This window comes from Citrus clementina, unplaced genomic scaffold, assembly GCF_000493195.1.
Source record: "Citrus clementina cultivar Clemenules unplaced genomic scaffold, Citrus_clementina_v1.0 scaffold_9, whole genome shotgun sequence".
NCBI lineage: Eukaryota > Viridiplantae > Streptophyta > Magnoliopsida > Sapindales > Rutaceae > Citrus > Citrus x clementina.
Window position 1 is genome coordinate 4,378,324 of NW_006261964.1, and position 11,252 is coordinate 4,389,575.

General features: G+C 35.6%; 1 protein-coding gene across 1 annotated transcript; it reads right to left on the minus strand.

Moving 5' to 3' along the window:
- Positions 1 to 3,974: 3,974 nt before the first annotated feature.
- Positions 3,975 to 5,984, minus strand: LOC18032399 (3-ketoacyl-CoA synthase 2). The gene is made up of 2 exons (XM_006420011.2): positions 5,348 to 5,984; positions 3,975 to 4,788 (listed from the first exon to the last, which is right to left on the minus strand). Exons 1-2 carry the CDS (start codon positions 5,819 to 5,821, stop codon positions 3,997 to 3,999), a joined length of 1,266 nt encoding a protein of 421 aa, XP_006420074.2. The 5' UTR covers positions 5,822 to 5,984; the 3' UTR covers positions 3,975 to 3,996.
- Between the last annotated feature and the right edge of the window lie 5,268 nt (positions 5,985 to 11,252).

The following is an 11,252-nucleotide window of genomic DNA, read 5'->3' on the forward strand; positions in this document are numbered from 1 at the left end:
TTGTGCACTAAGAAAAAAAAATTGGGTATTTTTTAAGCACCTCTCCTGAGGTTCACCATATTGACAGTTTGAGAGAAAATATGAGCGTATTATTAGATATCTCCCCTGTCGTTTGTATTTCCATCTAATGATTGTTAGAACATAGAAATAACTGAAATATCCCTAAAACTAAGAAAAATACTATAACAACCAGTAGGATGTTGTTCGATAATAGAATAAAATATGTTTTGCTCCCAATACACTAATAAAATTATAAAATGACAAAAATAACCATGATAACCAATATTAGACATTGCATACTCATTAACTAAAAAGACGGGATTTCTATCACAATTTGTAAACAACTTAATAATTTCTAAACTTCAATTAAGAAAATCATATTTGTCAAGTAGTTTAAAAATAAAAATGGTATTTATATCACAAAAACCTCCATTCTTAACAATTTTCTTTTTAGTTCTATCAAGACTTATAAAACAACAAATTATTAGAGAATAAAATAAGCAGATTGGTTGTTGTAGATACAAACACAGAAATATAGCAGGTGCAAAAAACAATTTGATTTCAAAAGTAATCGAGCAGTTTCTTTCGTTCTTTGGAGTGCAGTGCTACTAGCTGCACGATATTTTGCAGCCATCTCCTTTGCCTTGAGAATTTCTTGTCCATTTGTAGCTTCAATCATTACCCTTTTCTCTTCTACTTCTTTGTTAAGTAAGATCTATCTTATTTTTCACTTTTTAAGTGTATTTTGCTCAAAATGTTGCCTGTAATTATTCCTACCAATTAATGAATATATTGAACATGAATCTATTATTTATTAAATATGTGAGATTAACAGAGTGCATGCTAAAATGCCAAAACCCAAAGGACTTGTAGTTTTGGCGGATTTTTTTTTTTCCTTTTTAGACAAGATACAATTGAAATTGAAGTCCCCTCATGATAGGACCTCCTCGCTCCCAAATTTCTATCAATTATCAATTGAAAAAGAGGTACAACCAAATTGTGAATTTTATAGGCCGCTGAATTTTTCATCAGTAAAGAGAGAATAAAAGCCCGTATATATAGAAGATTGGGCACAATTTTCTTCGATATCGTGAAGAAGAGGAAAAATAATTAAAAAAAGCCAAAAAATAATATATATACATATATATTCCATAATGCCGTAATAAAAATTACGGCATCAATACTATGATAGACAAAAATATTATAAATTACATATAGAACTAATAACTATAAAGTAAAACCAGTAAATTCGTACAATATTATTAATTATTTAAAAAATTAACATTATTTCCATAGAATTTTAGTGAAAAATATTTTATTCATTTACAAAAAATATTTTCTTTAATTAAACAAAGAAAAAATTACTAATTAATTAAATAAAAAATTATACTGAAAAAAAGTAGAATAAGTTTTATTGAGTTGGTTTAACCATAAATTTTATATTTATTCTAGGACATTTGTATACTTTTTTTCCCATTGTTTTATAATAATATCTATTTATTACACAAGTTCATTTAGCACAGTTATTTATCTTGATATGGATCACGCAAAAACAAAATAAAAAAATATTCTTATTTTACTAGACACATACATGATGTATCAATAAAATTAGATCTAATTTTGAGTTTTATGTATACTTCATGTAGCTTCAAACTTTTTAGTTGTACTTAGAGACCATTTAAGGTTGTTATTGAGGAAGTGTAGAAAGATGTAAAATAACTTCATCTTACAACAACTATGAAAGATACTAAAATAATAATTTTTCAAAATCTAATTTTGAGAATAAATTTCATTGTTGATGAAAAATCACATGTATTACATAGATGAAAAACTAGCATTATTCAATTTAAATAAAAAAATTAATAAATGTATAAGATCATAAACATTATAATGAGTTTTTATTTTACAATTGTGAACTTTTTTTTTGTTTGTAGTAACTCTTATATTAATTTACTTATTTTACCTTTTATTCATAAGTTTAGGCATAATCTACAAAATTTATGTTTTATTTTACACTTAATGTTGATTTACTTGTTTATGTTATATTTGTAAATATTTGCTAGTTTTATAGTAATTTACTTGTTTTTCCTTTCTTTTACAAGTCTTACATTCTATTTCTAAAATTTATGTTTTATTTTACAGCTAGTGTTGATTTATTAGTTTTATGTTATATTTACAAGTTTTTGTTTTGTTTACCAGTAATACATTAATTTACAATTTTCATATTAATTTACTTATTTTACCTTCCATTTACAAGTGTAATGTTCCATTTTCAAAATTTATGCTTTATTTTGCACTTAATGTTGATTTATTAATTTTATGTTATACTTGTAAATTTTATTTTATTTACCAATAATACATTAATTTACCAATTTTATAGTAATTTACTTATTTTACCTTTCTTTACCGGTCTTTTGTTTCATTTCTAAAATTTATATTTTATTTTACGGTTAATTTTGATTTACTAGTTTTAAGTTATATTTGCAAGTTTTTATTTTGTTTACTAGCAATACATCAATTTACTAGATTTATATTAATTTATTTGTTTTATCTTTCATTTACAAATCTTATGTTTAATTTCTAAAATTTATATTTTATTTTGCACTTAGTGTTAATTTATGAATTTTATGTTATATTTGCAAGTTTTTGTTTTATTCACTAATAATACATCAATTTACGAGTTTTATATTAATTCACTCCTTTTACCTTCCATTTACAAGTCTTATGTTTAATTTTTAGAATTCATGTTTATATATAAAAATTGTATTTGGAAGTAAACCCACCTAAATCTTAAATTGTAATCAGAAATACAATCCTAAAAATTAATTTCATTTAAAAAACTCAATTTTTTTTCCATTTCAATTTTATTACAAAAGTTTGGATTTGTATTTGCTATTAAAAAGCTAAAATCCATTTTTGTTTAACATATAAATCACATGAAAGTAACTAATCTTTAATATGCAATGGTTTATTTAGTTCATCACTAGTGCAAATCAAACTAAAAACATGTAGTAGCTTCTTCAACAAATCAAACAGAGCATTAAATCCATTTTCAAACACAACATCAAATCAACCAAAAAGCTCTAACTTAACATGCATTGGGTTATCTGGATTACTCGCAATCCATTCATACTTTATTGCTCATTACTGTTCATTCAAACTGGGGCCTCTTCAGATTAGAAGCGAAAAGAGAAGAGTCTTCTGTTTGTTTGGGTGGTTAAATGGACTGCTATTTAGCTTGAGTTTGGTAGATGAAAGACAAGATATGTCCAATGCATTCTTAGAACCAATAGTGAAGTGCTGCAACGGCCAACTCGGTCATGAGTTTACTTTTTGATTTTTTTTTTAATTTTAAGTACCTTTTTATGAAATTACCATCATACATTAACAAGAGATCAAATTGAATACAGACAGCGGGAGATGTATCTAATAATACGTTCATATTTTTGGTCCCTAAAAATTAGAAAAAAAAAACACCTTATATTTTCAATATTTTGGCATTGATATTCTCACTTTATAGTTTATACTAAAACCTATCAAAAGTCACTATCCGATTACCAAGAAAAAAAATATTGGTAATAAAATACGATACTAGAAATTCAATGATACTATACTGCCACAGCGCAGCTGCCCCAAACGCATGCGAAATGAGTCTATTCATGATTTCAGATGCATGCAAACAAACAAAAATAAGCAATAAAATTTTTTTGGGGGTAGTTGCTCAATTGCTTTTTCTCTCTCCGACCTATGTTGTTGAGTTTGCAAGAGATAAAAGAAAGATTATTTTCACATATGAAGAGGGAAGGTGGATGTAAAAACTGCGTGGTAGAAAGAGTCGGTGAATGTACATAATAAAACAATAATTAATAAACGGAGTGGCGAACTATATATGGATCCAAATATTACATATATAATCGTATTGTGAAGTATGCTAATCGATCAGATATAATACTCCCACCATTGAAGGAAATTAAAAAGCCTTCAAATCAAAGGAAATTAAGGAGCCTTCAAATCAACAGGTGCTACTCTAGGGACACGAACAGGAAACTCATGAATCTCATCAATCCAAGGATTCTTCTCCTTTGCAGGATTGATAGTCCTCAATGCTTGCCACACAGCACTGTTACACTTGAATCCTGATCCAAATGCTATCTGCCATGTTCTGTCACCTTTTCTCATTCTCCCCTTAGCCTCAGAGTAAGCCAATCCATACCACGAAGAGCTGCTAGAAGTGTTACCAAATCTGTAAAGAGTCATTCTGGAAGGCTCCATATGCCATTGACTGAGCTCAAGATTCTTCTCTAGCTCATCTAACACCGCTCTGCCTCCAGCATGGATGCAGAAATGCTCAAAAGCCAACTTAAAATCTGGGATATAAGGCTCGATTTTCATTTTAAAGACTTTTTTAGCAACCAAAGTTGCAAAAAACAAGAGTTTTTCTGACATTGGGAGGACTAGTGGTGCCAGTATTGTGATATTAGTCGTAAGGGCTTCTCCAGCGACAGCCATGAGGTCCTTTGAGAGTGAAACTCCAACTCTTTTGGTGTCATCTTCTCTTTGTAAGATACAATTGTAGCACCTGTCATCAGCTCCCTTGTGGGTTCTGACAGTGTGGATGAGTTGGTACTTTGATCGACGGCGATCGGAGGATCGGTTAGATAAAAGGATAGCGGCACCACCCATGCGGAAGAGGCAATTTGATACAAGCATGGACCTGTCGTTGCCAAAGTACCAGTAGAGTGTTATGTTCTCCATGCTCATTACCAAGGCATAGGAATTGGGGTGCGGCTGTTCCAATAACATAAAAAAGTCTTAGTCCTATAGCGTACAAAACAACTTGAAAAATTGTTAATCATGACTGGATCTATTGGCTTTAAAAGTTCAACTAGAGCAGTTGGTAGATGTTTGGCTGCTAGCTGTTGCGTTAATATTTCTCAGTTCAATTCTTGGTGTCTAAGCTGATCAAATGCGCATTAGGATCACCAAAATATACTCAAACAAAAGGTCCACATCCCACAATTTACGTGACCATATTAACGTAACTTTATAGTATATTATATATCGTCAAGATCTAAATATATTTTTTTTTTGGCTTAACCACGAGGTATCCTGGAGAGGGCCCCAACTATAGGAGGTACCTTTAAGCCCGTACTACAACCCAGACTAGAAGTCTCCGCTCAAACCTGGAGGCACAAGTTCTCCCAACAAAGACGACTTCCCTGTGACTCAAATTGGGGAGCAAACACAGTCAAGCCACTTAAGGGGGACTCCATTGCCAGTGGAGCCAACACTTTGTTGGTGTCAAGATCTAAATATTAATAATAAAGGGAAGTGACAGAAATTTAACCTGTAAAAGCTGTTTGGCAAGGTCTACTGAAATAAGTGCAGCACTGCAACCCATGCCACCAAGATTATAGCTCATAATGTTGCCTCTAAGCTTGTAATGATTTACAATCATGGCCGACAAAGATGGTGCTGGACAGAACCCGCTGCAATTCACCACAAGAATCCCAATATCTTTAGCCTTTACGCCAGTTTTGGACAAGAGCTCATCAATGGCACCAAACACGACCGTCTCAGCTTCCTTCCGAGCCTCAGCCATACAAGGGTTCGGCGGGAAACGCATCACGACCTCAGGGAAATAAGTGTGCTGCCCCAAGCCAGACCGTTCAAGAATTTTCTTCTGAAATGCCAAGTTCTCTTCCGAAAAACAACCAATCTTCGCCGACCTCTCCATGAAAAATTCTCTAGTGCCCTGCCGCTCTGGCCCCGGCTTGTAACATGCAAAATCAACCAAGTACACTTTTCTCGGGCGGCTCATAAAGTAAAGCGTGCCCAAAAACACCAACAGACTTGGACATACAGTGACCGTCACGAGATTGTACCTGAGTTGGCTCTATAGCTGGACGATATCTTCTACTGAGAGAGTTGAAAGATGAGCTGAAGAAATTGCCAGAATAGCTACAAGCAGTAAATACAATGCATTGGAGATTAGATAATGGTAACCAAGCTTCACGTTTTTGAGCCTAACCGATAAAAGAAAATTCGGAAGCTTATTATTGTTATTTTCTCTTCTTTCAGCTTCTGGGTTTTGATTCAGTTTGTTCTTTTGATCAACAGCCATTTTTGTTGGCTTTTTCACCAAAATACGGTAATAGAATTAATTGAAGTTGGAAGAGAATGTGAAAAGTGTGAGTGAGTGATGGGTTGCCAAATGGGGAAATATGTGAGGATTTAAAGGGGCCATTCCGAATTGGGCACTGTGGCCAATTGGAGGATACAACTACACCAATGAACTTTTTTAAGGATAAAAATCATCTCCTGATCTGAACTCTCGTGAGCCTTTAAAAATCTTGTGTCATGTGTCTTTAAATGATAGTGTATGTGTAAAATTTAATTTTTTTAATTTCTTTATTTATTAGCTAATAATCACCCACATATATTTTTATTCTGAAAAAGATCTGAGAGTATCAGAATCCCCTTTTTTAATTGTTACACGACTGTTGCATTGAATTTGCACACTAGGAAAATTTGCGGGATTTTATCTTCGTATTTGACCTAAATTTGGCTATACAGTTTCGAATTTGCCATTTCTGTGGAGGGCATAGCCGAAACCTGTGAATCGGTGCGCGTGTCACGTGAGTAGAGGTGGAATATGACAGCTAAACTATGAAGCTCACCAGTAGAACATTACAAGACTTTCAAACCCTCCGAAGTTATATATTTTCTTGTAGGTAAGAAAAAAGGAAGGAAAGTCAGTTCCATTGAAAAGCAATAGCAAAATTGAGTGAAGAGAGTCTTGAGTACTCGGTGATTTAGGCTAATTAGAATTGGATTCTTGACTTTTAGATAATTTCCTGATTTTTTCAATTTGTTAAGTTAGCCTCGGTTACTGAAATGACAGATATACATTTTTTAGGCTTCATTTGATATTGCTGCCCAGCAGCTTGCTACCATAGCAGAATACTTTCAAACGGCCCTACGGTGTAAATTAAAAAACTTCAATTATGACGACCATAATTCATTACCATACTGAACATATGAGGAATAGAAGTTAAGGATCCATTTGAGCACAAACAATCTATTTGCTTAGGAAAACATAGAGAATTGGGAACCCTTATGTTATTAGAAATCAAATTACATGCATACTAGGAAAGAATAACATCATGACCCTTGAGTATAGATGTATAAGCATACCGCTAATATTTCATAAATGAACACAAATTCCTTTCATTATTGTTTACGTTTGTTTAAAATTATACAAGTGGTTCATTCTTACAACATTGGAGATTTACTTATATATTGGATTAAATTTTGGCGGCATTGTGTATAATTAAAAACCATTTACATGTTTTTTTTTTTGACAATTCAACTTTAAAGCATGAAATTAATGACAATTTTAGTGTATTTATTATCTAATCTCCTTTAAAAAATAAGAACACCTATTACAAATTCCACCATCAATGTACACAAGGAAAGAACCGTGAAAGTGAAACTCCTCTCCGCATGTCTCCCCCCTCTCCCCCTCAAAAGCCTTAAGCGGCCTTTATGGCCTCTCCGGCCGCCGGTGATGGAAACCAGCCATCACCGGTCTACACCCTCTCCGCCGAAGAACGAATTATCAGGAGTTTGAATCCTTCTAAGAAATCATTTAGACGACCCCCAAAATTCACTAACGAACCACCTCCGGATGTCCAATTGCCATCACCGCGAATCAAACCAAACCACTCTCATACAGACCCTCCATCTCAAATCCAACCCCATGCAAACCAACCAACAACGTCCACTGCCGCTATCCTCTCGAAACTTCAGCAACCTTCACTCACATCTGATGCCGTAAGTGAACAAAAAGAAATGGCAATCACTGGTGACATCAATGACCATGAATGCTGCCGTGAGATAGCAAAATCTCCTCTCCATTCTCTTGAAGATGGGGAAGAAAGCTTTGCTCGAGACAAGCTGATTCTCACCTCGCCGGCCGACGAAAATGGCAACCATCCACCACCGGCTCCTCCTCCCACTTCTAGAAATGAACCTTCATTTCTTAGGAGATCCCAAAGGCAAACTCGATCAAAATACAAGAGTCAAACACTAGCCCAACAGGCTCCAACTTCCGCAAACACACCGCCATCATCATCCCTCCAACAGCCATCTCCAACCGCCATCCTCACCCCTCCAACAACCATCTCTAAGCTTTCATCTCAAGCCAACCAGCCTCTAGCCTCCAGCCCGCAACCAACACAAGCCACACACCATTCGGGAGAGCATCCTGCTGTCACACCAAATTTAGTGAATGGATTTTCACCTCAAAACAACCAGCCACCAGCCTCCAGCCTCCAGCCAACACAAGCCACACACCATTCGGGAGATCACCCTGCTGTCACAGCCGCTATACCCCATCAAAACCAGCCCGTACTCCATGGCCAATTGCCTCAAGATTCAGTTCAAGCTACAACTACCAGCCAGCCACAATCACCACCTACACAAACAACTCCCACACGACAAAAAGCCACATGCAAATCACAAGCAAGCACTCGGAACAATGCTCACGGGCAGCTGCAGCTGTCAACCAAAAGCCAGCTGCATACAACCATCATCGAACCCAGCGAAAGTCAGCAAACATCCAACCAACTCCAGCTCAAAAGTCTGCACACGGGTGGTAATTTCCATGCCCATGGAATACTTTCGGCAACTCAAGAATTGTGTTCCCCATGTGTGTCTCCCACTAGCACTTCCCATGCCCCACTAGCTTTTCCCACTAGTCAAACCCAAGCCCAACCCATTTCGGAAATAAATCCCAACACCCGACCCAATCGAATGCACTCCACATTTTTATTAAATAACCTCCAAAATGATCCGCTAATCCAAAATACCACTCAACTCACGTCTGCACCCTCCTACGCCTCAGTTTTGAAATCCGTCCCCAATCTAAATCAAAATAAACCCACTAAAAAATCTTTGCTAGATATTATGAACGGCCCATCCAACTCGATGATTCCGATCAAGACCGTTACTTCATTCGAGGGAGAGCCTAACATGCAATTTTCTACTGCGGAAATTCAAGCGATGGCCATTCCTTTCAAGCTGACATTGGTAGGTAAATTTTCCTACAATAGACCTAGTATGGAATTAATTCGTAAATTTTTTAATACATTGAGATTGAAGGGAACTTTTAAGGTGTCCCTTTTAGATAATCGGCATGTGTTAATTCAATTGGATGTTGAGGAGGACTACTCTCGTCTATAGGTTAGGCAAACATGGTACATCAATGGGAGTGCCATGAGAATTTTTAAATGGACCACCGATTTTCAATGTTCCGAGGAGTCCCCTATAGTCCCAATTTGGATTTCATTTCCTTACTTGCTTGTCCATTTCATGCACTGTAAGGAAGCATTAATTTCTATTGCATCAGCTATTGGTAAACCATTGCGAATTGACCAAGCTACTGCCTCTTTAGCTCGCCCTTCTGTAGCTAGGGTGTTAGTGGAGTATGATGTCACTCAACCTCCGTTGCAACGAATACGAATCAGTGTGGGAGATTCTGGGTTTTGGCATAGTGTAAATTTTGAGAAAATCCCAATGTACTGTGCTTCCTGCAAGCACCTTGGCCATTCCATTGAGACGTGTTACGTGGCCAATCCGGGACTCCGTCCCCAGCGGCCCAATAGGAATTGGCAGACCAGAATAGATAATAAGAAGTCAGAAGTTCTGCCGTCAGATACTCCTCAACCTTTGGACACTCCCCGACCTGAGCCGTCCATCACTAAGCAGATTGTAGATGCGGGCTACGGAGAGCCGAGCTAACGCTACAGACTCTACTTCCATTCAGGAGCCGATTGGCCAGGATGTCACGACTCATGATTCTAGGATCTAAGAACCAGGTGAGTATAATACACATCTTCATCGATCATCCAACACAGATTTTAGGCTTTACAATTCTCATACTGATAATGATGATAGTTCTGATGATCACTTGGCGAATAATGACCATTTCCTGTCTGCTCCTGAGAATTCTGAGAGAATTGACTCTAGCCTTGATTTTAGCATTGTTAGTCAATAAAAAAAAGGCATTAAATTACTTGCCGGCCGCAAGTATTGTAAGAGATATTATCACCGTCTGCATTAGTCATTTTCTTCTTATGTTAGGCTATGCCTAGATCATTTCGTTTACTGTTATTTTTATTTTTCTTAATTGGAGGTTTTGGTTTATGTCCCCCTCCAAATGTATTTTCTTTATCTGTTCTTAATGACAGGTAGGGGTCCCGCCTAACCCCCCATAGAATAAAAAAAAATTCCACCATCAATGTTGAAGAGTAGTGTCTTACATTGGCTTTTAAAAAAGAGTTATTTGAGTTTATAAGTACGATAGACCATTCAACCTAATAAGGTAATCTTTTGGGTTGGATATCTAAAAATCTTATATTAGGCCGTCATCTCTACTCTCTCCCTCTTTCTACCTCAACGAGTAGTAGTAGAGCCGTACTCTAGTAGACAAAATATAGTGGTAGAACAATTCAAGTGTATCTCGGATGAAAGAACCAAAGTTTAGTAGTGATTTTATCTAAGAGAAAATTATTGAGTTATGTCTCATATTAGCTAATAAAAAAAATATTTAAATTTATAAATAGAATAAATTATTTCACCCAATAAATTAATGTATTGAGTTGGGTGTTAGCAAGCGGATGTTGGCAAGCAACCTGAAAACCCCCACCCAAAAATCATTTTTGATGTAGACACCAGTTAAACTCATGACAATGGATGTGTTGGTAAGGATGAAAGTTTTTACTCTCAAGTCTTATCTGTCTAGTTGGGGCAGTGACAGTCGTAGTACTAACTGAACGACCTTATGATTGGGGCCGAAATGCCTCTAAAGTGACCCATGATCCCATGAATTCACACGAACGTACTATGGTAAGATCTTAAAAACAGTAGAGTCATGGAGGGACAGAATTAGTCAATTCTCATCAAAGTTTTCTATGGTTGTTACTGTTCCACTTGTCCGTTTTCTTTCTGCCCATCATGGTTTCTTTTGGCTTATTCAACAAACAAATACTTGAGAAAGATGACGCAAATGGAGCAACAGATTTTTGAATTAAATGAAGCTCTTTAATATGTTACGTGAGCTAAACGTGTATGCCATCGCTCGGGTTGCTATGCTACACATTACAAGTTTCATCATGCCTCAAATATTAATAAGAAACTATGAAGTAAAATATTTATATCACCACATTTAAATTAAGAAATAGAAACTT